We start from the raw sequence: 27,867 nt of genomic DNA on the forward strand, positions 1-27,867 counted from the left end.
CAGACAGTCCTGCAGAACTGCTACTATTTATCTAGTACCTTCAGTATGATAGATCAAGCACTGTGCATGTGTACCTCATTTAATCCTCCTGGTAGGGTACTGCTCTTCCCCTTTTAGAGATGAGGACGACACAGTCACAGGCTGACTTATTCTTTAAAGCCCGTATGTCAAGTCAGGGCTGAATCTGGGTTGGAACCCAAGCAAGCAAGTGCAGAACTCGCCCTTCACCACCACACCACGTGACAGCAGAGACTTGGCAGCGGGTGAGTGGAGAGCGTGTGAGTTAAGACAGGAAGAGAGGAGTACAAATGGGAAGTTGGCCATCCCAGCCAGAGGATACCATTTTAAAAAAAGGAATGGGAGTGTCCCCAGAATAGGAGGCTGCCAGCTTCACTGGCCATGAGAGGCAATTGAATACTTTGCAGGAAATGAGGTGGTTGGGCATATTTTTAGGGCCCTTGGAACTGGATTATGGAATAACAATAGCCATCCAGTGTTAAGAAACATATCTATCCTCATGCGGAAGTACAATTATTTTGCTGACTCACTTTTTTCCTTTGGTGCTGGGGATTGAACTCAAAGGCATTCTATTTCCAAGCTATACTCCCTGCCCCTCTGTATTTTGAAGCAGGGTCTTGCTAACTTGCTGAGGCTGGCCTGGAATCTGCAATCTTCCTACCTGACTCAGCCTTCCTAAGTACTGGGATCAAAGGCGTGCACCACTGCACCCAGCTACATTTTTGTTTTTTAAGACTCTTACTCTCAAAGCTCTTCCTTGGCTGGACATGGAGGTACACAATTGTAGTCCTAGGACTTGGGAGGCTAAAACAGGAGGATCGTAGGTTTGTGGCAAGCCTCAGCAACTTAGAGAGACCCTATTTCAAAATAAGAATAAATGAATAAGACAGAGCTGGGGGTGTAGCTCAGAGGTAGAATGCCTGCATTCAATCCCCAGAACCACAAGAAAAAAAGAAAGAAAGAAGGGGATGAAGGGAGAGGAAGAGGGAGGGAGGGAAAAAAGGAGGGAGGAAGGGAGGAAGGAAGGAAAGAAGGAAGGAAGGGAGGAAGGAAGGAAGGAAGGAAGGAAGGAAGGAGAAAGAAGCTCTCCTTCCTCCTCCCATGCTCTCCTGCCCTAATTCTAATCCTGAAACAGGAAGCAGGCTAGACATATCCATGAGACACACATACACACAAAATATTAGTTTGTTGGGCAACTATTCTAAGCCAGTCATTGTAAATGCTTTATATGTGTTATTTATTTTCATCTTTACAGCAATTCTATGTGGTATCATTAACCCCTTAAAAGGAGCTAATAACAAGCTGGGCATGGAGGCTCACATATGTAATCCCAGTTTTAGACGGCTGAAACAAGAGGATTGCAGGATCAGGTTTAGCTTCAGCAACTTAGTGAGGCCCTTAGCAACTTAGAAAACTAAAAAATGAAATGGGGCTGGGAGCGTAGCTTGAAGGTAGAAGTTCCATGGGTTCAATCCCTAGTACAAAAAAAAAAAAAAGGAGTAATACAATCTATCATGTTTTATTTGCTGAAAGTTCAAATAAGGGACACGGAAATACAGATAACCTTGCAGAGAAAATTATTTTCCATCAAATCAAAACCTTATCAGAAAGAATTACAACTCTTCTCATCTAACATTTAGACAGTAAGTTTTCAGCCCAGAGCACCCAAATGACTGTATCTGCTCATGTGACTTTTCCTTTGATTTTTTTATATTTTAATTCTCAAAAAAAAGCAAGGTTAGTTAATGGGAAAGCTACTTAAATTCCAGATCCGTATTTCTTGTATCATTTTGCAATTTCTAGCCAGAGCCTATGTTCAGCAAGATTACTGTGACTATTCTGAGTGAGAACAGGCAGGAGGTGATGTGCCTGGAGGCTGGATCGTGCCATCTACTTCATGGGGTCCCTGTGTGCTCCAGGGACTTGAACACTAGGCTAGAGGGCCAGTGGGGCGCTGCAGCTCAGCTCAGACTCGGCAAGCCCGGGGCAGGGTCAGGGGTTGGAGAGAAGAGCTGACAGCCCCATGCCCAGGGTAAATGCTATGGTGAGTGCGCTTCCCTGAGCGCTTCTGCCTCTACCTGGCCCCTCAGCTGGGAATGATGACCATGAGATTCCACCCAACCCTTTATTTTTATCATCTCCCAGCAGCAGTGGTTATTCTTTCAAAACACGAACTAAGCACTAGAATATAGTTCAGCTCTTCTTCTCAAAGTCAATGGAAACTATGGGGTAAGGTGAGAAAATGGGCCAGGTATGGTGATGTGGACCTATAATCCCAGTACTTGGGAGGCTGAGACAAGAGGATCACAAGTTTGAAGCCAGCCTCAGCAACTCAGTGAGATACTTGTCATCTTAGTGAGACCTTGTTATAAAATAAAAAATAAAAAGGGCTGGGGATGTAGCTTGGAGGTGTAATAATGTCTCTGGGTTCAATCCCCAATACCATAAAGAAAAGAGGAGGAGGAAAAGGAGGGAGAAAATAAAAATGAGAAAGTGTTTAATGAGCAGGAGGTAAAATAGGTGACCTTAAGAAGGCTTAAGAGTTGAGCACTGTGACATACACCTGTAATTCCAGTAAGTGGGGAACTGAGACAGGAAGATCACAGGTTCTAGGCCAGCCTCAGAAACTTAGACTTATCAGAAACCTACTGAAACACTGTTTCAAGTAAAAATAAATTAAATAAAGGGCTGAGGGTATAGCTTGGAAGATGCCCCTGGTTTTAATCCTCAGTCCCCCTCCACCCCTACATACACACACCCGAAGAAGTCTGAATACTGTGTTATCACTATAAAATTCAAGGGCCTCTTTTGGGAAGGCCATCTATTGAATTTTTTCTTTTTCTATCTCTCTGCATTCATTAGATGCTGGCTTTGTAGGTGGTCCAAAAGAAATGGGGTTTGAATGGCAAAGTTTGCACACATGTCAAACAGAAATAGCAACAAGTCAATTTTATCCCTTGGGACAAAATGACTCTTCCTATTCACAGTAAAGTTGTTTAGAGTACAAACTCAATTTGAAGCTTTAATTTTAAACATGATTTTCTTCATTGTGGCTAGACGTGCTTCTTTTTAAAAAAACAGTATAGCAGTCTACTGCTCCTTAATCCAGGCTAGTTTCTAAAGTAAGCATGCATGACTCAGTGCTGGAACTTTCCCAGATGTAGCAATGAAGAACGTCCCCTGTGATCTTGGTTGGGTTAATAAACAACCCAACCCAGAGAGGAAAGAGAATTTAGTCTTTTCTGCAAAGATGAAGAAAGACAATGTCAGGACAGACACTATAATTTCCTTCATATTCTTATTTTTACTCCTTCCTTACCCCTAATGCAGAAATTCCCCTCAGTCATGTAAGAGGGATTAGATAATATCCTGACTTGGCCAATAAGCTCTTAAGTTTAAGGACAGAACGCAGGTAGAAAAGTGTACAAGATTGCTCACCCTGATCCCATGATTGAAAGTCTGTGCCACTTGGGAAGAAGACTAGACAATGATGTAGTGACTAGCCACATAAAATTAGGCACTGAAATGTTGGTTTCTACTTGCAGAAAAATTAGGTAGCTAAATTCAAGGTAGCCAAATTCAGCCACTCCTTTCTCCTGTTTATGCTTTCTTAGCCCTTCAAATAGCCTCAGCCCCAGATCAAGAACTCATTAGTCACAGCTCCTGGTGAACTAGGCACATAAGGACTGTGTGCACAGTACTGGCAACCATTATTATTCCCAGGTTTATACAAAGAAGTATCCGTTTGCTCACAAAATGTACATCTTGTAGGCAAGATTTCAGCCTCTTCCTTCTCTTATGCCCCCAATTGCCTATTATTAAAGCCAGGCAAAAGCCAGTTTGGTTTGTTTTCTATTTCCTACCTATGTCCCAAAGCAATACACACACTAGGAAAGACATGTGGGGCCTCTGCTTAGTTCTTGTCCTTCAATCTACCTCCGGGCTACACTCTCAGCCCTTTCTCTCTTTCTTTCTTCCTTTTCTTTCTTTCTTTCTTTCTTTCTTTCTTTCTTTCTTTCTTTCTTCCCTTTTGATGGTACTGGGGATGGAACCCTCTACCTCAGAGATGCACTCCCAGACGTATTTCATATTTTATTTGGAAACAGGGTCTCTTAAGCCGGCGTGGCTGGCTTCGAACCTGCGTGATCCTCCTGTCTCCGCCTCCCAAGCGCGGGGATTACAAGTGTGCGCCACCACGCCTGGTTTATTCTTTATTTTGAAACAGGTCTCACTGAGTTGCAAAGGGCCTCCTGAAGTAATAGCTGAGGCTGTCCTCCAACCACAATCCTCCTGTCTAAGATTCTCAAATGCTGGGATTACGAGCATGCGCCACCACGCCTGGCTTTAATAACACGTTAAATTAGGCTTTAAATTAGATCAGGACTAAATGTAAATGAGAAGTGATAATAGTATTAATAATGCTCTTGAGCACTTTGAATTAAGCAAGATAAGATACCAAGTAACTAACATTTACTGAGATTTTTACTTCCTGCCAAATCTAGGCTAAATACTTCATCCATGAGCTCACTTAAAACTTAAATAACACTTGTGAGGCTTTCCTCTACTTCACCAGACAACGCTCATGTTAGAGGTGAAACACAAAGGCTCTGCACGTCACCCAGCACCGACCACCCATGTGATCTTGCTGAGACTTGTTTCCCACATCTACGGAAAGAGAACAACGATGGCTCTAGCTCAGGGTCACCGCGCGGGGAAGATGACAAAACGCATCAAGTGTTCACAGCCTAATGATGCTGCCCGTGTTCACCACTTTGGGATCCCAGCAGGGATGGAGACACAGGTGGGTGCGTGGAGTTAAGCCACCAGACACATTCATTCCTGAGCTATGACTCTAATGCAGCTAGCACTCCAGTGTAGAAGGAAATAGACAAGATTAATCACCAGCAGGTGGGCTGTAGTTTGCAAGTCAAACACAGCCTCTTGCCTATTTTTGTGAATATCTTGACTGTTGTTCAGCCAGGCCCACTCGTTCAGGTAGCGTCTCTGACTGCTTTTGTGTCAAACAGTGGGCAGAGCTGAGTAAATGTAACAGAGATCATAGGGTGAGAATTCAAGAATATTTACCTTTACGGAACAAATCTGCTGACTCCTCAAAATAAAAGACTAAAAGCCGGGCGTGGTGGCGCACACTTGTAATTCCAGCATTCGGGAGGCTGAGACAGGAGGATTGTGGTTCGTGGACAGCCTGAGCTACTTAGTGAGGCCCTTTGCAATTCAGTGAGACCCTGTTTCAAAATAAAGATTAAAAAATAGGGCTCAGGATGTAGCTCAGGGGTAGAATGCCCCTGGGTTCCACCCCTAGTACTGCAAAATAAATAAATAAAAATTAAAAAGTGAAAGACAAAAAGAGATGAATAATAGGAAGGAATCAAAAAGTGACAGAGGATACTAGAAAGGAGGTACCCATGGTCCACACTGACAGATGAATATAAAAGTATAAATGTAGCCGGGCGTGGTGGCGCACACTTGTAATCCCTGCGCTTGGGAGGCAGAGACAGGAGGATCACGCAGGTTCGAAGCCAGCCACGTGCGCTGGCTTAGGAGACCCTGTTTCCAAATAAAAATGTAAAAAGAGTGTCGCCCGGAGGTAGAAGGGCTTCCAGGAACTCCAGTACCACAGAAAAAAGTATAAATGTACATTTAAATAGAATATTAAAAAAATAAACATCATCCAGGTAAAGATCTAGAAAATCATCAGCACCTTACATGCCTCCTCTTTCTTTCTCACTCCCTTATAAAATAGTGAACTTTCTTCATAATATTTCTTTCCTTGATTAAAAAATTATCTCCCTATCTAATTTTATAATTGTAGCTTACTGTCATCTGGTTTTGATGAATCTTATTGTTTTCGTATAACTCACAATCTAGCAATTACACTTGTAAGGCTACATTCTACTAAAGTATAAGTTTATGTGAGGCAGGGGACATACATAAAAAGCTTTGTGGCAGGTTTGCTTGCAGTAGCCTAAAATGGGAAACAACCTAGGTTTACATCATCAGTAGAGTGAGTAACGATTATGTATTATAGAGACATGGGAATGAATGAACTACAATTTTATGCAACGGCATGACTGAATCTTAAAAACTATAAGCTTTGGAGATTTTGAGCTGGGAAATGGAGTAACATGATCTAACTGGTACTTTTAAAGGATTGCTATGGATGCTATGCAGAAAGCTGACTCTATGGGGTACAAGTAGAAATGGAGATTTGTAACGAGAGCCTCTGTGGACCCCATGAGATGCGTGTCAGTGAGCTGGATTAGGGGGGTGACAATGGAGAAAGGAAGATGGGTTTGACATATATTCTGGAAACAGAAGTAGAACTGATATGACTTACTGAAAAGGAGATGGCATATAATTCACATCTGTTGGCTCAGGAGATGGAGCAAAAGAGACACTGAGTTTTGAAAGGGTATGTTCAGGGCCTGGTGAATTAGCTATCTGTGAGAAACTAAGTAGAAAAATATGTAGATGGGAAAGTGAATAGTGTGGGTTAAAATCACTCAATAATTCCTATTTCAAATAGCGGCTAGCAAAGACAATAGACTTTGGTTTATAATAAAGCTCTGTCCCAGTAGATAAAAATTTTTCTTTAGATGGAAACTCTTTTTCTGTCCATAACCTTCTTTGAGATGCAAATATACCTTTGGAGAGTCATTATAAAACTGTTCATCAATTCATCCCATAGCCTATGACTGAAGTCTCAGTAAAAAAGTGCTCAATGGAAAGAAAAAGGAAGGTGGTCAGCCAATCTTCTCTACCCTGCCTACATTTATTTTTATTTTATTTTTTTAAATTTTATTTATTTTTTAATTGGTGCATTGTAGTCATATATCAATCACATTGGAGTACAAGACTTGAGAGGATATACAAGCACACATCATCCAATTAGCCCTCATCCAGCCCCCATCCCATTCCCTCCCCCTCCCTCGATCCCATGCTTGTTTGGTGATTAACTTTGATACATTTGTTTATGTACCTCCTGCATTTTAAAAAGGCTCCATCCTCCCCTATTCCATACCCTCTGATTGGTCACCTTAGTTGCTCCATTATAGGGCCCTTTCTATAGCTCGACCTCTTCCTGTTTCCCCTTTCCTCCTAGTTATTGCTGATTAGGGGAAGCATCTGATTTATATTTTCTGCGATATTTCTCTGTGCATGCTGTGTTGCAAGTACCGATCCCACTCTTGACAGCCCCAGTGGTGGCCTGGCTACCTGGTGGACTGATCCAGACCTTGCTGGCTCAAGCAGCAGCCTTGTCTCATGGGAGGCCCCGATTCTGGTCTCACTGGTCCCAACACCAGCCTAACCCCTCAGCTGGCTCTGATCCCAGCCTCGAGGCCCCAGTAGCGACCTTGCCTCACGGCAGGCTCCAATGCCAGCCACTGGCCCCGGCATCAGCCTAACCCCTCGGCTGGCTCTTATCCTGGCCTAGGAGGCCCCAGCACCGGCCTTGCCTCACGGCAGGCTCCAATGCCGGCCTCGCTGGCCCCAGCCCTGGTCTAACCCTTCGGCAGGCTCCGATCCGGCCTCGAAGGCCTCAGTAGCGGCCTTGCCTCACGGAAGGCTCCAATGCCAGCTGCTGGTCCCGGCACCAGCCTAACCCCTCGGCAAGCTCCGATCCCGGCTTCGGAGGCCTCAGCACTGGCCTTGCCTCACGGCAGGCTCCAATGCCAGCCATTGGCCCCAGCACCAGCCTAACCCCTCGGCAGGCTCTTATCCCGGCCTCAGAGGCCCCAGAACCAGCCTTGCCTCACGGCAGGCTTCGATGCCGGCCATTGGCCCTGGCACCGGCCTAACCCCTCGGCTGGCTCTTATCATGGCCTCGGAGGCCCCAGCACCGGCCTTGCCTCACTGCAGGTTCTGATGCCGGCCTCACTGGCCCCAGCACCGGCCTAACCCCTCGGCATACCCTGCCTACATTTAGAAACCAGCATGGACGCCCTTCCCTGGAGTATCCCTCACTCCCACAGCTGGCCACACAGGTCCTGAAGCGCTGCTGTGTGCTAAGAGCAATACTCAATTCTTGGGGTACAATAGAGAATAAGATTTGGTCTTGCCTTCTGGGATTTCAAAGTTAGCATTTCAACATTGCCATTGAGAGATGAACGCAATTATGTATTATCCATTTGAAAGTTCAACTGTAAGCAGAGAAATAGGCAAAAGACTAAATGAAAATGAGTTGAAGTCTTCCTAAAATGACAAAACTTCAGGTGAAGCAGGGTTTCACTGCTGTTAAAAACAATGACAAAAGCACCCCTATCCTTGGGGCAGGGTGCAGAGCTCAGTGCAGAGAGCCCTGCCTTGGTCCTGCAAGGCCCAAGTTCAATCCCCAGCACTGCACAAACAAAACAAAAAAAAATCACCTTCTTGATTTATCTGGGGAAGCTAATCTTTATAGTCTCTCTCCAGATCTACTCTGTTAATAACAAAATAGCCCTATTTTTTTTATTAGGATAATTAGGAAACTAGGGTAGCCGGATGGTCCTAAGCTTTAGCAAGAGGTTCTAAAGATTATTTTTCTGGTGCTTTTTTTTTTTTTTAAAGATCCTACTTCATAATTCCCAAAGTAATTCCTTTTACATTTCCCAAAGTAATTCCTTTTACTTTTCTGAGTTTGACTTTATGCCAAGTCAAATCTCATTTTTCTCTCCTGATTGAGGATACTCTGAAATGTTTACTAGAATAACTCGCGTCATATTCCTAAAATCTATCCAAAATCATTTTTCAGTTTACTGTGCTTGGACGCCCACCTTGGACTGCATACTTCTTTTACCAAAATAGTCAGCAAAAGTATACTTCAACAGTCGAGCCATTCAATTCTCTAAAAAATAATTGTTACCTTGTGATATTATTACCTTTCCAAGAATGTGATGCTCCTTTTTGTAAATACACACTTTTTTCCCCCAAGCTAAAAAACAATGCTCTCGCCGGGTGTGGTGGCGCACACTTGTAGTCCCAGCATGCGGGAGGCTGAGACCGGAGGATCGCGGTTCGTGTACAGCCTCAACTACTTAGTGAGGCTCTCCACAACTTAGTGAGACCCTGTTTCAAAATAAAGAATAAAAAACAGGGCAGGGGGTGTAGCTTGGAGGTCAAATGCCCCTGGGTTCCACCCCCAAGCCCGCAAAAATTAAATAAATAAATAAATAAATAAATAAATACCAACGCTCTCTAAGGTTCTGCATATCAGAACACAGATCAAGTTAGGCAAACAATCAAAGAGATGATCTAAGACCACAGAAGGTCAGATCCATCCTCTGACCAGCTCAGCTGCTAACCTGGTTGGAAGCAGCCCAACATTTCTGTGGGCTCTCCTTCCTCATCAGAGTAATGGCCTGAAGGGGCTCACAGGACCCGGCGTGCCCCTTCACTTCCTGGAATTCATGCTCATTTGCTGGGACTTCCAACTTTTCTCACCCTTCATATTACTCTGTTTCTGAATTTTATCACTTTATCATGTCACAAAACTTATACCTACCTGATCATCATTTCTGCCACACTTATATTTGGCCTTTTGCTTTAAGTATTTAGTGTTTGCATTTGATCCTAAAAGACATTCTGCAACCCTATCAAATGGAATCTGTAGGTAGCTAAGAAACTGATAATTCTTCCTGGCAAGGTTTGTCTCCCTTGACCCTGTCTCATAAACCTCTTGAGTAGAGTTATATTTCAGAGAGTTGCCCATTTGATTTTTATTTTGCATGGCTTAATTCCATTTGTCATTACATCTCATCTATGATACTGTAAATCTGAAATCATACCTCAACACACTAAAATTCTGCAAAGTAATGTGTGTGTATCTGATATTTCAATTTGCAAAAGATAATTTATAGGAATTACACTTTGGTTGGAAGTTAAATTAAGGCCATTGCGAAAATCCCCTGGGAGAGAATTCCAAACTAGAAGAATTAGGACCTTAACGTCAGTATTTTCTCTCCCTCCTCGCCTCCCTCCTTCGCCCTCCCCCTTTCAAGTGTGCATGCCCTCTCCTCTACCTGTCTCCTGTTTTCATACTATCTTTCTCTCCTTTCCTTCTTTCTCTCTCTCTCTCTCTCTCTCTCTCTCTCTCTCTCTCTCTCTTTCTCTCCCCCCTACAACAATTTCTCTCATTTTCTTCCTTTTTCAATTACAAATTGCATTGCAAAACATAAGACTCTGACTAGCACTAGAACCAATATATTGATTTTATCAACATTAAGTATATTAAGGTAATACCTCTGCAACAGATACCAAGAGGACAGTGGAGCACTGCAGCATGTATCAGCCCCGGGGCCTAGGGAGGAGCTGCTGGCTCACCTCCACACCTGTGCGCTCACCCCATGCAGTCGAGGCTGCTTCCTCTCCTTTCCCCCCACAGCCTTCCTGGTGCTCCAACCTTTGTTCCACTCTTTATCTGAGCTCCATTGTTCTCCAAGTTATTAAATGATAACAATGTCTAGACTTGTTTTCCCTAAGTTTCTTCTTTTTGGCAAAATTAAATCAAACATCCTTTCACCCACATTACTTTCTCATAGTAGAATAAAGGAAGAGGAGAAAGAGAAAGAAGAATCAATTAAGAAAAGGAAAAGGAAAAGCGAGACCACTCTTGGCTTTAATCCCTAAACATTTACTCTGTAATTTAGGGTTAAAATTATAATTCCCCATATTATAAGCACATTCTTTTCACATTTTCTTTTTTGAGATAAAGTGGTAGTATGTATGGCATATTATTTCTATTTGCTTTTAAAATTGCTGACAACCCCAACACTCTGAGATGCCAGTACGATGACGCCTCACCACTTCCTGTAGATAGGTTTGTTTATATCTTGCCTATGGACTCGTGGACATGAATGTTGGCCATGGCTGCTCATAGGCTTACTCAAGCCAGCAGCAATAAATCCAGCTAAAGTCGCCGGGTGTGGTGGCGCACGCTTGTAATCCCAGCATTCGGGAGGCTGAGACCTGAGGATCGTGGTTTGCGGACAGCCTCAGCTATTTAGTGAGGCCCTCCACAACTTAGTGAGACCCTGTTTAAAAATAAAGAATAAAAGATAGGGCAGGGGGTGTAGCTCGGAGGTAGAATGCCCCTGGGTTCCATCTTTAGACCCACCCACACAAAAAAATCCAGCTAAAGTGACCTATGGCAAGGCCATCAAACAAATGGGTCAGAAGTCAAAACTATCAATAAAGCTGTAGGAGTTCTTTTCAACTCAAGATCATGGGCAGCTATGTCTTGGCAAAACTCATATAAGAAAAGTAAGGGACCTTAGCTGACAATAATATTAAGTCAAATTAAATATTTGTTATAACCTCAGAACATCTTGATCTTCAATAACTGATCTTAAGCTGGATGTGGTGGAACATACCTGTAATCTCAATACTTGAGAGGCTAAGACAGGAGGATCACAGGCTCAAGGCCACCCTCAGCAACTTAGTGAGACACTGTTTCAAAATTAAAGAAAAAAAGATAAAGCCAGGCATGGTGGTACACACCTGTAATCGCAGTACTAGGAAAGCTGAGACAGAGGCTTGCAGGTACTAGAAAAGCCAAGACAGGAGGCTTGCAGGTTTAAGGACAGCCTCAGCAAGTAGTGAGACTCATCAATCTAATGAAAGACCCTTTTTCAAAATTAAAAAAAAAAAAAAGGCCTAGGGAGTGTAGCTAGAAGGCAAAATGTCCCTCGGTTCATTCCCTAGTAACACACACACACACACACACACACACACACACACACACACACACACACAGAGGCTGAGGCTTTAGCTCAGAAGTAGAATAGCCCTGAGTTCAATCCTAGAGCTGCCAAAAAACAAAAAATACTTTAAAAATTTTTTAGTCTCTTCCATGAAGAAAGCAATAGGTCTGCTACCCTGCTTTGATCAGACTACACCTGGGATGTTGTGTTCAGTTCTGACAGCCTGAATTCAGGATGAACATAGACAAGCTGAAAGGTGCTCAGGAGAATGGCAGTGATGGTGAATGGGGGTGGGGCAGTGGGGTGAGGGTGGGGGAACAGTAGTAGGAAGCGGTCATGCCAGGCCCAAAGGAAAAAAAGACTGAGAAGTACGAGAAATATTTTTGAGTATCTAAAGGATTGTGATATGGGAAAGATAGATTTTGTTCTAAACAGCATTTTGATCTCAGCCCTCTTATCAGCCCAGTTAAATGGATTAGAGCCTGAATCAATTATTAGAAGCCACAGGGAGGCCAGGCTTGGTGGCACACACTTGTAATCCCAGTACTCGGGAAGCTGAGACAAAAGGATAGCAGGTTCAAAGCCAGCCTCAGCTCCTTAGTGGGGCCCTCTGCAACTCAGTGAGACCCTGTTTCAAAATAAAGAATAAAAAATAGGGCTGGGAGTATAGCTCAGAGGCAGAATGCCCCTGGCGGGGGTGGGGGGGGTGGGGGAGAAGGAGCCACAGGGAGTTCAATGAATAGAGAATTTTAAAAGGAATTGTCCAAGTGGACTAGAAAGATTGAGAATTAGGGAATTCCCACCATGTGAGGTATGTAGGTGAAGGAACTTCTAAGGAAATGAAAATGCAGCAGTAGACATCTGTTCAGATTGAGTGATCTTTGAGAATTCCTTTTTAATACCAAGAGCTACGTACGGCATTATGAGATCAAAAGTGATCTGACTCTAGTAGCCAATGAAAATACCCAAGAAGCCAAAGAAAAGGAATTTAAAGGAAGATGGATAAAATGAGAGTTAAAATTTGTCTGTTAATTGTAAATTTAAAAAACTGAGGTAAATATAAAGGAAAGGGTTGTGATTTCTAGTTAAATAGTTAAATAGATCAATTATATTCAAATTCAGAAGTTCAGATTTTCTCTAGTCTTATAATTATTTGGTTAGTTATCCACATATAGAAAGCTGATACACAGTCCATTCACACTTAGTCTCTCATCAGTGTGGCTGACGTTGGGTATTTTGTTCAAAGACCAGTCAGTACCTTTCTAGGTCTATGTCTGACATGTTATACTTTATAATAATTTCACCTGAAAAGCAAATGTCTGACATCATATTTTGTATGTATATATATCCATATAAAAAGATCATTTCTCCTTTATCTTCTGCACATAAGAAATTCCACTGAACTATTGCATGAGAATGCACTGAAATCTAGTGTGACAGGGAGACCAATCACTCTAAACGTCAAGAGGATACAACCATTAGCCACATGGGGGTAGAAGAGAGGTAAACATATATCTAATGTTTTGGGGAAAAACAAAGAAGAGTAAATAAAATCCTTTACAGTTTATCAAAACAACATTTACAGCTGGGCGTGGTGGTGTACGCTTGTAATCCCTGCACTTGGGAGGCAGAGACAGGTGGATTGCATAGATTTGAAGCCAGCCGTGCTGGTTTAAGAGACCCTGTTTCCAAATAAAAATATAAAAAATAGGTCTGGGAGTGTAGCCCAGAGGTAGAAGGGCTTCCAGAAACTCCAGTACCACCAAAAAACCAAACCAAACCAAACCAAAAAACAACAACATTGACAGACAATGGAACGGGTCTTCTCAGGTCCCTGTGGACCACAGGGGCATTAGTTCTTCTGGGCACGCAGTCCCTGGCCATAATGCACTTAATGGATACTAAAAAGGTTAAAATGACTTTGAGGTGAGTAAACTTTTCTATTATTTAAGTTCCCAGTGATTTGTGCAAATTAAAGAGAGAAACCCAAACTAAAATAGGCAACAACAACAAAACGCTAGCAACATTAGGACTGATCCTAGCAAAAAGTACTAGGAGAAGAAGCATATGGAGGGTCCGTAAGGTAGAATGTACTTTTGGAGAATTCATCTGATTCAGAAAAGAAACTTAAATATATAGATTTAAGTAAGCATTTCCTTATTTCAGTGAAACTCCAAAACGTGCCATTCTTACACTACTTATTCACTTATAAAAATGTGAGTTTCCCAATGGATCTTTTAAATATGTCATTTACTAGTATACTTATATATTATGGCACTGCCAAAGTGCTATTTTTAAGTAAAGCATAAAACAAATAGTTTCTTTCATCAAATCATTATTGAAATTTCATATTTTGAAAAGTTTTATTTGGAATGAGTTTTCATTTCTAGTTCAAAATCAAAAGCTGCTTTTATTGCAAAGCTCTCAGCAAATCTTAAAATGGGTATTTAATCCCTTACCTGTATTTATTTTTTTTAAAAATTAACTATCAACATGAATCACTTTTCTTTTTTGGTTTCAGTTGTAAATGATAAAAAAACATCAGTTTTTTTGCTTGACAGAAAAAAATAGAAAGTAATCCAGATGATTAGTGATATTTTATATTTTAAATTTGGAAAGTGGGGTTCATGGAGTGAGAGACTTAAAGAAGACAATCATTAGTACTATGTGTTCTTTAAATGATACAGAAATTAATTATCTCAGGATAATATGAAAGGTTAGTAAGTCAGAGAAGTGTTACATTTCTAAGATCAGAAATGAAAGATAGAAGTTGGTAGTTAAATTTCATCACAGTAAAAATTTGCAAATACCTTCTTCAACATCTGAGATATACTCGCCATCACTGAGCATCTCAGGGGTGTTGGCTTTACGAACTGCATGATTTAAGTAAACAACGTAAGTGTATAAAAAGCACATACTTTGGATACCATAGCAAAACATTTCAAAATTTCAAAAAAAAATTTTTTGCAATGAACTTTCTTCAGGAACCAACAAGTACACAGTAGCTCATAATAACGACAAACTCAAAGGACGCATTCATACCTTCATCGTCGGACATATCAAGAACTTCATTCATTGTTTCTGGAACATTCATTTTGTGCTTCTCTGTGACAGTCTGGTAAGAAAAAAGCAGTCACGTTAGCGTGAGCAGTTTACACGTCTAAGGAGACTAATCATTTCTCTAAATTTCTCAGTTGGTTTCTTATGGGAGTTATAAATTGAGTGTTTTAAACCCTCTACATGTAAAGACATCAAAACTTCTCTCCCTAAGTAGCAGGAAGGCCCTCACATATGCATAACAGTGAGGAACGAGGCAAAAGAATTCTAGTGGCAAAGCCGGACAGCTTAAAAGATTTAGGTTCCTAATGAGTCTTTGCAGAGCAAGAGAAGATTCTTGTATTACTTCTCCTACTCCACAGCTATACTTCTCCATGGTCTGATGAAAGTGCAATTGTTATGATTTGGATTTTGGGATTTTTCTTTTGGTACTGTGGATTGAACCTAGGGGTACTCTACCACTGAGCTACATCCTCATCCCTTTAAAAACACGTTTTTTTTGCCCTGGCTGGCCTTGACCTTGCCATCCTCCTGCCACAGCCAGCAAAGCAGCTGGGGTTACAGGTGTGCACCACAGTGCTCAGCCTGGTTTGGATCTTAGATTTCCCTTAAAGGCTCATGTGTTGGAGACTTGGTCCCCAATGCTGCAGTGTTCAGAGATGAGGCCATTGGGAGATGACTGGGTCTGAGAGCTCTGACCTCATAAAGGGTTAATCCATCAATAGACTTATAGCTAAAGGGGCTGTTGGGAGAGGGGAAAAACTTTAGGTGGGGCCTGGCTTGAGGGAGTAGGTCATTGGGGCTACACCCTTGCAGGCTACATTTTGCCCCTGACCCCCTTTCCCTTTCTCTCTCTCTCTCTCTCTCTCTCTCTCTCTCTCTCTCTCTCTCTCTCTCTCCTTTCTCTGCTTCCCTCTGCCATGAGGGGAGCAGCTTTGCTCAACCAAATATCACACACTGCTCCCTGCATGGATATCTTGTCATGCCACAGGTTCAAGGTGATAGGGTCAAGTAACTATGGAATAAAACCTCTTAATCACTGACCCAGGATGAATCCTTCCTTCTCTTAAAATTGATTTTCTCACAGTGATGGAAAGCTAACATGGCCATCCCATCCCACTACAAGTCTTAGCTGAAGATAAGACAAATTAGCAACCAAAAGTATGTCTTTATGCTGGGCGTGATGAAGCACACTTGTAATCCCAGCATTTGGGAGGCGGAGGCCAGAGGATCGGGGTTCACGGACAGCCTCAGCTACTTAGCGAGGCCCTTTGCAACTCAGTGAGGCCTGTTTCAAAAGACTAAAAAATAGGGCTGGGGATGTAGCTCAGAGTCACAGTGCCCCTGGGTTCCATCCCTGGTACCGCAAAAAAAAAAAAAAAAAAAAAAAAAAAAAAAAAAAATTACACAAATTATATAGTTTTGTGCAAGTATGTGCCTGAAAACATATTTTAAGGGAAATGAATTTGCAAGGCATTTTAACCTCAAAAAAGTTTAAAGAGTAGAATGTTACAGAACAAAGGCCTTACTAAGTCTTTGATTTGCTCTTTGATAACCTTGTATCTGTCTAGATCATGTCCATTGCAGTGGCACCCTCAGCCATACTAGCAGAAAATGTTAATGATTTTCGTTTCAATACAAGCTACTCTTTGCCAGCCATGGTGAAACACATTTATGATCCCAGTACTTGGGAGCCTGAGACATGAGGATTGCTGGATTGCAGTCAGTCTCAGCAACTAAATGAGGTCCTCTGAAGGGCCCTGAGATTACTGAGACCCTGTTTCAAAATGAAAAACAGACTGGTGTGGTGGTGCATGCTTGTAATCGCAGAATTTGAGAGGCCGAGACAGGAAGAAACAGTTCACGGCCAGCCTCAGCTACTTAGTGAGGCCCTTTGCAACTCAGTGAGACCCTGTTTCAAAAAAATAAAAATAAAATATAGGGCTAGGGAGGTATCGGAGGTAGAAAGCCCTTGGGTTTCATTCCCAGTAACACACATACACACACACACACACACACACACACACACACACACACACACACAGAGAGAGAGAAAGAAATTAGGGATGAGGGTATATCTCAGAGGCAGGATGCCTGTGGGTGAAATTCCCAATAAAACACACACACACACACACACACACACACACACACACACACACACTCCACAGCCACCATTTAAATTCTGAGCATATCAAAAACTAGAGGTACAAGGGAAGATACACATTTAAGTTAAAAAATGGAAAAAAAAAAAGTCAGGTTGTTAGAAATAGAAAAGGCAAATTCATTGTTTTGGGGGGATAATTCTTGGTAAATATAATTTATACTCTGTCCTCAGTTACTGTGTTGAAATAAAGCAATATTTGGTGCCTCTTCTAACAGGTAATATGGAAATTGAGCACTTTGAAAATAAACTTTAAGCCGGGTGTGGTGGCGCATGCTTATAATCCCAGCATTCGGGAGGCTGAGACCTGAGGATCGTGGTTCGCGGACAGCCTCAGCTACTTAGTGAGCCCTCTGCAACTCAGTGAGACCTGGTTTCAAAATAAAGAATAAAAAATAGGGCAGGGGTATAGCTCGGAGGTTGAATGCCCCTGGGTTTCACCCCCAGACCCACAAAAAAATAAAAGAAAGAAAAAGAAAAGAAAAGAAACTTTAGCTGGGTTTGTGTTGGCGCACACTTGTAATCCCAGCACTTGGGAGGCTGAGACGGGAGAGATGCAGGTTTGAAGCCAGCCTCAGCAGGTGGTGACTTTTCCATGATAACTCCAATAGGTGGACAAAGAGGAGTGAGAATGGTGATCAAAACCAACTTTGATTCTCTCTGTAATTTAAAAAAAGATACAATACTCTCACAATAATAATGATCTATCCATGTATCATCTGTGCATTAAAACATTTTAAGAGAAGAATATTTTATACTTTATCTTAGCCAAAATGCCAAGGAGCAATAGAAAGATTTTTTTTTTTTAAATCTACATTCACCATCATTTCATGAAAACACTTTCTATCTAAAAACTGCTTAGCTAGGTGTAGCAGTGCACTTCAGTAATCCCAGGATTCAGAAGCCTAAGATCAGAGGATTGCAGGTTTGAAACCAGCCTCAGCAATTTAGCAAGACTCTCAGCAAGTGAGCAAGACCCTATTTCCAAATAATAAATAAAATAGGGCTGGGGGTGTAGCTGGGAGATAGAGTGCTTCTAGGTTCAATCCCCAGCAATACACACACATGCATGCACACACACACACACACACACACACACACACACACACACACACACGCACACAAACACTAAAAACATGTATATAACTATAGAACTAAACACTTTCACTTTATAGTTATTTATATTTATTTATGTGACTTTTGAGGTAGAATTCAGGGCTTTGTGCATGGAAGGTACACACTCTACTACTGAGCTATACCCACGGCTCACTATACAACTTCCACAATGGTATTTTTAGCATTTCAAAGTTCTGTTCATATCAAAACAAGAACTGCTGACTGCCGACGCTGAGGTGATGACGTTTTGAGACATGGCACTTAGTCTTTGAATGGCAGGAAGAAGACTCATTTTAGGAAAGCCCAGCAGAGCTGCAGGCCGAGAACTGGCTCTTGGGTAACAAGGGTCCGCAGCCATTACTTACAGTTGTGGTCACCGTCTCTTCCGTCACAACCTTCAAGGTGTCGACCACTGAAATGTAGCCAAGGCGCCGGGCAATGGCCAGGGCAGTATTTCCATTCTGGCAGTGGAAAAACATGGAAAAGAATTAACAAACCCTCATGTGCACATTTTACCTGTATACAATGTGTGGCAAGTGTCTCATCAGACCTATCCCACTTAGAGATGTGCTTTGCACAAACCCAACTGAACTGTTTCTGTTCATGCATCAAAATCTGGGCAGCTATATGTAGAATCCAAGAGGCTTCTGGATGTTCTAAGTAAGCAATCAATGAAATGGACACAGTTTTCTTTCTTACTAGATGGCAATGAACAGTTTTAAAGTGAAATGGTAATTACATCTCTTTGAATAGCTCACAGTGGCTATTCTTCCTCCCTCATTCCACTGAATGCTCTAGTTATGCCTGTTAATAAGAATAAAGTAGGAACATGGGTATAGAATGAAAACTGTGAGAAGACCTCAGGGACCAGACCCACACTCTCCTCCCTCTTCCCCGCCCTGGCAGCTTACCACAGTGAGTTCATTGGGGGAGGCGTGGTTCTGAAGCAAGACGTTGATTATATGGGTATGTCCCTGTTGAGCTGCCTGATGTAAAGGCGTATACCCATTCTGCAGAAGGAAGACAAAAGAAATCACTCTTACTCCCTTGGATACAAAACCAGTTATTTCGGTGGGAAGAAAGGAGGAAGGCGCTTACCTTTGTTTTGGCATTAACTTTTGCAGAATGCTGAAGCAAGAAATTAACGATCTTGATGTTTCCATAGTGGCAGCCCACATGTAGCGGCGTGTATCCCATCTGTAATTATATTTTCAAAAAAGGAAACATCATAAGTATACTTTGAGTAAGAGCTACCCTAAATAGAAGTAAAATTATTATTTAACATTTTTTCCTGAGCTAGAAAAAAATGTTTTACCTCTAAAAAAAAAGTACACTTGATCATTCTCAGAACTAGTCTTGGTTATAAATAACAATACCATTCCACATAAAAATAGTTTGTGTTCTCACTTGTATCCACTCATTTTATTCTTATAATAACCGTTCAAGACAGGAAGATGGAGCAATCCTTAGCCTAGATAGGATAATTTGGTGGCATGTGTCAAGGATCAGAAGAGTGTTTTCTGGGCACACTGGACCAGCATTTATTAAATACTCTACTCTCTAGATGTATAAAATCCAAATGGCTGAATGATAATGTGAGGCAGATGATGTTCAGATGCATGTTAGAGATAGGGAGAGGCACAGAAACACTACATGGGAGGAGACTGGCATGGTTCCCGGGGCTGGGGACATGAGAGCTGGGGACATGAGAACTAGATGTAGGCAGATCTCCCCAGGGAAGACTGCCTGCCCTCCTCACAGGAGTCTCGGGGCTTGAAAACCACCAGTTTAGATGAAGGGATAGGTCCTTTCTCAGATCAGTACCCACTGACCCTGGTGGGGGTGAGGGGGGATAAGCTCATTCTTTTTCTCTTTCTCTCTGAAAGTGTACATGTGTATGCATAAAATCTAGATAACTGTTTTGAAAAAATAAGGCGATTCTGGGTTCTTTTCAAGATGGTGACAGTCACCTACACCATCTCAGGGTCCCTGTTGAGGCTGTTTATGACAATAGAAGCAGCCCCGGGTCACCTAACTTTTAACTGTGACATTTCTCAGCAGGCGTTGAAGGGGAAGGTCCAGTTTGCAAGGTCCGAGTCTCCTGTGTGCTGGTACTCACATGCCTTCATGGTGGCCTCAGCAAGGGGTCCCTTTTAATTTGAAAAGGGGAGGCTTGGACCACAGCCAATGGTAAAGTGAGGACAGCTTCCCAGGGATGTGCTGCTTGAGACCTGGTTCTGATCAGACCCCATTCCACAACTGTACCCATGCTGAGCAGACTCAGCTTCTAACCCTAAAGCCACTTCAGGCATGATGGAGGATAATCCTTTCTGGGGAGCCGGATCTGCTGGCCGATTCTACAGGATTCTTCTTTCTTGGCATCAAGAGATCAGGATGCTGCTTAGTATGGGAGGCTTGAAAGCAGTTTGTCCAGTCAGTACTTAGTACAATTAGTTTAACTGACTGAAGTAACTTTATTCCCAACCTCAGTAGTAAACAATGTAGTAAAGAGTTCAAAACAATGTAGACAATATGAAAGTCATATAAGTATTAAATAGCTCTTCACATTTTTAGTCAATTTGCCTAAGTAATAATGCAACAGTTTCTAATGGCTGCTGTGCTAAATGTATTAGATTTGTTGAGAGACTGAATCGGCTTAAATATTTGAATATATACTTTGCATTTATCCATATAACTTCCTATATCTTTGTAAAACCCTACCATTAAACTAGACTATTTGGATTTACCTGCTTCTGGTCTTCCCTGTTCCCCTCGCCCCCAATTAGTCTTTGACCCCCCCCCCCACTATCCTTTCATTTATCCACTGTGCTCCAGAGCATTTAGTCTTCTTGTGTCTCCACAAGCACTAATATACTTTATTAAAAATACATGTGTGCAACCACAAAGATTCAACTTGCATTAGAGGGATTGATTTGAGCTTCTCCATTAATTGGGAAGATGGTGTCAGAGAGTTCCCGTTTAAAATGGCACCTTGTACAAGTATGCCGAGAGAGAGGTGATTTGAGAAATTCTTTCCAACCAGCAATAATACACTATGGAAACACTGACTATTCTTTCTTGAACACAAAATACCCTTTGAAACCCACTGCATAGCTAATTGGGCAGTTTCACCTTCTTGGCCTCACGTAAGACAGCATACATGCTGATATATAGTCTTTAGGCAATTCTGAGTAGGGCTCTACAGCACCTAGCAAAATACATCCCAGAGTTGCTAATAACTTTCTGTCCTGTTTTCCTGTTGATTCTAAGTTGTGGATGTTCTCATCCGTTTACTGAGTAAAAGGTAAGGAAGGAGCTGGATGGCCAAGAACAAGGATGCTCTGGGCCAGGGTCCAAGCTGGGAAGCCAGCTCTGTGACTTTTTCTTGGTGCCACTCTTTGTGTTGGAGTATGTACTGTAAAATGGAATTTAGTAAAAGAAGTGACCTTGTAGCATATCATGATGCTCGAGAAAGATTTTAAATCAGCCAAGCGTGGGTGGTACACACCTGTAATCCCAGGCCTTGGGAGGTTGAAACAGGAGGATTGCAGGTTTAAGGACAGCCTCAGCAATTTAGTGAGGCTCTCCATTCACTTAGCAAGACCCTGTTTCAAAATGAAAAATAAAATAGGGCCAAAGATGGTGGCACATGCTTGTAAACCCAGGACTTGGGAGGCTGATACAAGAGAATAGCAAGTTTATGGTCAGCCTTAGCAACTTACTGAGGCCCTCCACAACTTAGTGAGACCGTTTCAAAATTTAAAAAGTAAATAAATAAAATTGGGTGGGAGTGTAGATCAGAAGTAGAATGCCCCAAGGTTCAATCCCCAGAACCAAATAAATAAATAAATAAATAAATAAATAAATAAATAAATAAAGGATAGAGGTGTAGTTCGGAGATAGAATGTCTCTGGGTTCAATCTCCAGTACCTGCCATCAGCACCCGTACACACACACACAAGACTTTAAGTCTTGGTAAATAAATTAATGAAAGGAGGAACAAAAGGAAACTGGAAGAGGTCCAGAAGAATGACTGTGCCCCCTATGCTGAACGGGGCAGTTGTATTTGTGTGGGGAAAGGAACTGAGCTCAGATGGAACATACTAGCTGGTATTTTAGCTCCATGGCACCTTGTCACAACATCTTACTTTCTAGAGTTAGGTAGCTCTCTCTCAAGCATGCCTTAAGAGAGAGGGAGTAGGAACTCTACACTCCTCCCTCATCTCCCCAATAGGCAGCCCTCTAGGAATCAGTCTTGGACGGCTTAGCACAGGCTTCCACACACCCACAGCTACAGCTACTATTCGGGTAAAATAGCAGGCACTGATTGCCTGCACATGTTACACCAGGGATGGAACCTAGGGGCATTGTAACTCTAAGGTACACTCCCAGCCCTAATTTTTAGTCTTTTTATTTTTAATTAATTAAATTTTATTTATTTATTTATTTATTTATTTATTTAGGTCTGGGGATGGGACACAGGAGCATTCAACCTCTGAGATACACCCACTGCCCTATTTTTATTCTTTCTTTTGAAATAGAGTCTCACTAAGTTGTGGAGGGCTTCGCTAAGTAGCTGAGGCTGGCCGTGAACCACGATCCTCCGGTCTCCGCCTCCTGAATGCTACAATTACAAGCGTGCACCACCATGCCCGGCCATTGATATTGTTTTAAGGAATATTTTTTTCAATTGTCACATATTACAGTAAATGTTACTTGAGGACTCAGTGGTAGGGTGCTTGCCTAGCATGCACAAGACCTTGGATTTTATCTATAGCGCTGAAGAAGTGTGTGTGTGTGTGTGTGTGTGTGTGTGTGTGTGTATGCATATATTACATGTGAATATATATAATATATATATTATACATATATATACACATACTTTTTTTGCAGTATTGGGGACTGATTGAAACCAGGGACATTCTATCTCTGAGCTACACCCCCAGCCATAATTTATTTTTTATTTTGAAACAGGGTCTCACTAAGTTGCTGAGGGCCTTCCTAAGTTCTGGAGGCTGGCTGTGAACCTGCAATCCTCCTGTCTTAGCCTTTGAAGTACTGGACGGCAATCGTCCCAGTCCTGGGATTATCTGCATGCGCCAGATATATTACTTGATAATACAGCAGGTGAAGATTCACAGAAGACTGTGAAATGTCTTATGAATAATTTTTCTTAAGTTTATTGCAGTGTAACTGGATAAGTCCATAGTAATAAAAAGTAACTTATTTAAAAAAAAAACTTAAAAATAAACTCTCAGCACTTCATCTCCAGAAAGAAATGTGGTTGAAATTCTCAGCTTACCTAACAATTTTTCTCCCATTCCCTTCCCCCTTCATTACTGACTTCTAAGATCAGCATAAAATAAACTGGGATGGGGGGACACCTTGAGGTACTGGAAGAATCAAAGATCATAAGAGAATATTTTCATAATGGTAAGAAAAAAAATAGCAAATTGTCATCACTAACTCAGCCCATTCCCTCTGATAATCCAAATAATGCTGCCCTTCTTTTATTCTTTATTCTGGCACCTTCCTCTTGGTTTATGGGTATATTTGCATATTCCCAAACCTGGAAACAAAGCATATTCCTTTCAAATACTTCTCTTTCCTAGGTCTCTATCTTCCTCAGTCTAAACTTCTTGAAGAAAAAAAAAATCCTCTTCGATCACTGTCTTTCCCGTCTCGCCCACAGGCCACCCTCTGTACTGACCCTCTCAAACAGCTTCCCGCCCCTTGGATGCCAGTCTGGGCACTGATGTGCGCCTCTCTCACCTGAACGCTCTCCTTGACAGTGTCTCTTAACACAAGTCATGTCACATCTTTCCTGGTTTCCCTCCGACATTGAGGAAGGCTCTCTTCCTCCTCCTCCACCCACTTTAAAGGGCTGTTGGCCACCAGAGTCTTGTCTTTGGTTTGCGCTGCACTGTTTCAAAGACCACATCTGCACTCATGACTCCAAGTAATACATGTATGTAGTGACCTTGAGTCTGGGTCTACAGTCCTTGCCCTCCTTCCTATGTCTTATGTCAGTATTTTAGTTATTTATTAGCTCTTTCTACCCGGATGGCCCCAAGTAATTTACTGTTCGGCATGTCCAGTAAAGAGCTCTTACGCCTCTTCCCCCAACTGGCTCCTCATCCTGTGACTGACAGGATGTACAGGTGACCTCCAGCTGTGTAGGTCCCAAGTTTCCCGCTTTCACTCAGTTCTCCGTCCCCTGGTCTTCAAGTTCTGCTCTTTGTATGTCTGAAGGCTTCTTACATTTCTCTCCTGTTGGTCAATATTCATTTGCCACTTAACTCAGGCCTTCTCCACTGCACCAGACCTCAGCCACAGTCTGATGCCCGGCGCCAAGTTCTTTTATCAGCTTACGCTTTGCTGTTTCCCAGGACCTTTGTAAGCCAGATTGCTGATAATATCGCTCTTTATATAAAACCGTTAGTGGCTTTCCAGTGCAAACAAAGTGAAAAACTGAACTGCATTAAGCCCCCCTGAGATCGTAATTTTCTTGCAGTGTCTTAGGATATAACAAAAATGTTTACCCTCATGTTCCTGTGTTACTAAACCAATTAAACAGTTCTCCTCTCCATACCTAACTTAGGAAACACAGTTCTAAATGTATGATTACAATGCACCAATAAAAAAATACTCAGTTCTTTCCTTGTATTCTTCCTTCCCTCTCTCTCTCTCTCTCTCTCTCTCTCTCTCTCTCTCTCTCTCTCTCTCTCTCTCTCTCTCTCTCTCTCATAGTACTGGGGATTGAACCCAGGGGCATTCTATCTCCATGCTACCTTCCAGCCCTTTTTAAATTATTTATTTATTATTTATTTATTTACTGGTGGTACTGGGGGTGAAACCCAGGGGATTTTCTACCTCCAGGCCAAGGGAGGAGGGGGTGTGAGAGGCCAGCTCACCACTGGGACAGCCGCAAAAGCTGGGGCCAGGACCTTCTGGTCTTTTCCTCGAAGGTGGGGTGGGGGGGAGAGCTCCTGGTATTTTCATTATTAGTAATATTTTAGAAATTTAAACCTATGAATTAAAGGGCTACTTGGAATCATCTTTACCAGTGAGACTTGAAAGCTCATGGGATAGAAGAAACTCCTTATTCACAAAATTAGGCACCAGTGCCAGCACCCCCCTCTCTCTTTGCACCTCTGTCCCGCCCTAATTATGGGGTAATCAGTCTCACTTCCTTTTGGTGGCTGTGATCTTGGCTGGAAAAAAAAAAAAAAAAGGAAAGGCAAAGCTCTTGTAAAATACCAAGAAATAGGCTTTCTCAAGTGAGGTGAGTTGTAAAGGGCAGGAAAAGCTGCATGCTTCAGATTATTACATTGGGAATGAAGATGGTTACTGACTGACTGGCCCCAGTTGGGCTGGTTAGGAGGAAACTCTGGCAGACAGTTTGCAGACAGAAAAAAAAAAAGGTAAAAAGGTGCAGGACTCTTTCACCCTCCCCCAACCTGGCCTTGAGAGTCATCACATGCCTCCAGATTAAATCTGGGTGCATGTCTTGGATGTGTTGGGGCATAAAAATATTGAGAAACTTGACCTAATCCTTGCCTTCTAGTTTTTACATCTGTAAATGCAGAGGTAACCTAATGAAATATTTAAGTGTGTGTGTGTGTGTGTGTGTGTGTGTGTGTGTGTGTGTGTGTGTGTGAACAAAACACTACAGAGTGAATACATAATTAGGTCTACCCTAAAGTTATGAACTTCCAAAGTAGAGAATTCTTTTTTGATGAAAGTATTCAGGCAAAATAAAGAAAACAAGCTAATTTCAGTCTGACTTTATTTTCCTTTGTTATCTTTGCAGTGCTGGGGTTTCTTTCCTTCCTGTGAATCCAGCAGCCTTCTACCTCAAAGCTACACCCCCAGCCCTTCTTAAAAAAATGTTTTTTGAAGCAGTGTCTCATATGGTTGCTAAAAGTCTCACTGAGTTGTTGAAGCTGGTCTTGAACCTGTGGTCCTTCTGTCTCAGCCTCCTCAGTACTGGGATTATAGGCATGAGCCACCGAACCCAGATCCTCTCTGCAATACTAGCTGACTCATTCTTGGTGATACCTTTGTTTTACCAACATCTTCAATATGTCTTTATAACTCAGAACCCATCTTTATTATATACAAAATATTTTTATTTAGAATATTTAATGGCATTCCTCTTGTGTGAAACATGACACATGTTAAGAAAAAAGAGTTATATTTTAGAGTAGATAAAACAAATCTAATATGAAGAGGTAACAAAGTTAATCAAGTAAAGAAAATGTTCAGAGAAATGAGATTAATCCAAAATCTTATCTTTGATAATCACATAAAACATCCATTTTCTTATTGTGCCTGAATTAAGGCATTATGTGGTTACTCCTCTCCTCCACTCTCCCTGTTCCTCCCTCCCTCCCTCCCCTCTTGTCTTCCTGTATTGAACCCAGGGATATTCTACCTCTGCCTAGCCACACCCCCAGCCTTTTTTTTTTTTTAATAGAGTCTTGCTAAGTTGCTGAGACTGATCTTGAACCTGCTGTCCTTCTGTCTCAGCCTCCCAAATACTGGGATTAGAGGCATGTGCCATTGCACCTGGCTATTTTTTTTCTTTCTCCAAGAGTCATTTTGTCAAAGAGAGAACCCACAAGCATACTAGAAAGCACACATCTAACCTTTCAGCCCTTGAGGAATCTGGTAGGTGAATTTCAACTGAATAAGCCTTAATTTTTTCTTTTACATAAGTCATGCTGAACGAAGTTAAATTACAAGTTTTTCTATTTGTCTATATTTGTTTAGTTAGTCACAGAACCTAAGACAGTACAAGCTCTTAGATTCTGCCCAGGCAGGACAGATGCTTGTTAACAAGGCTTTCTGGTGTTCATACAGGGACCTGTGACTATGAACCTGAGTTCTCAGACCTTCAAGACAAAAGCATCTGAGATACGACGAAAACTCAAGACTTTGGCGTCCTTTGCACAAATGGACATTTGAAATAGTATGCGTAACAAATACAAGTGAAGGCACTTTTTTTCTCTCCTGTACAACTGCAGTTGCTGCCACACTAGTCCCTAAATGGCATGCAGTTTGGACAGAGTCTTCCCTTATGGGAAAAGAGGTAGCACATACCTTTGTCTGGGCATCCACGTTTGCCCCTTGGTTCACGAGGACTTCGGCCACATTCACTCTGTCTTCTTGGGCAGCCAGATGGAGCGGGGTGAGGCCACTCTATAAAAAAGATGGTGCACACAGTCAGCTCACAGGAGGGAACGTGGCACGTATGGCCATGCTGGAGACACGGTTTGTGAATCCTAGGAGAGGACGCCTAGGATTTCTATGTCCAAAAAGATCTAGAGAGTAAGTTCGCAGACCTCTGCGGCAACACTATTGGCTTCATGCTGGATTTCAAGCAGCCCTAAAGGTGGAGGGAATGGAGTAAACTTTATGTACTCATAGACCTGGCGATAATCAAGATTTTCCTACATTTGCTGCATCCTCCCTCCTTTTTCTCCTTCCTTCCTTTTCTTTTCTTTTCTTTGTGATATTGAGGATTAAATCCAGGGACATTCTACTTCTGAGCTACAAAATAATCTTTACTTGATAACACAGTCTCACTAAGTTTCAGAGAACCTCACTAAGTAGCTGAGGCTGGCTGCAAACCCGCACTCCTCCTGTCTCAGCCTCCCGAGTACTGAGATTAGAAGCGTGCACCACCACGGCCAGCTCATTTCTTGTTCATTTCTTTGTGGTAGCATTTCCCTTCATACTTCAGTGTTCATTTCCAAAATTATAGATTATTTTAAAACTAAGTTTCTGACGGCCTCACTAAGTTGCTGAGAC

At 42.1% G+C, this 27,867-nt stretch overlaps 1 protein-coding gene across 1 annotated transcript in view; it reads right to left on the minus strand.

Annotated features, from left to right (window-relative positions):
* ANK3 (ankyrin 3) overlaps window positions 1-27,867 on the minus strand; it is a gene marked incomplete at both ends in the record, with an annotated part of 351,101 nt that overhangs the window by 112,666 nt on the left and 210,568 nt on the right. Inside the window, 6 exons of the mRNA XM_080694807.1 lie at window positions 14,528-14,590; window positions 14,760-14,832; window positions 18,417-18,512; window positions 18,963-19,061; window positions 19,150-19,248; window positions 27,157-27,255. Of these exons, the coding sequence (XP_080550933.1) occupies window positions 14,528-14,590; window positions 14,760-14,832; window positions 18,417-18,512; window positions 18,963-19,061; window positions 19,150-19,248; window positions 27,157-27,255 (529 nt within the window). The remainder of the gene's footprint in view (window positions 1-14,527; window positions 14,591-14,759; window positions 14,833-18,416; window positions 18,513-18,962; window positions 19,062-19,149; window positions 19,249-27,156; window positions 27,256-27,867) is intronic.

The sequence above is a fragment of the Muscardinus avellanarius genome, assembly GCF_963383645.1.
Source record: "Muscardinus avellanarius genome assembly, chromosome: 4".
Classification (NCBI taxonomy): Eukaryota; Metazoa; Chordata; class Mammalia; order Rodentia; family Gliridae; genus Muscardinus; species Muscardinus avellanarius.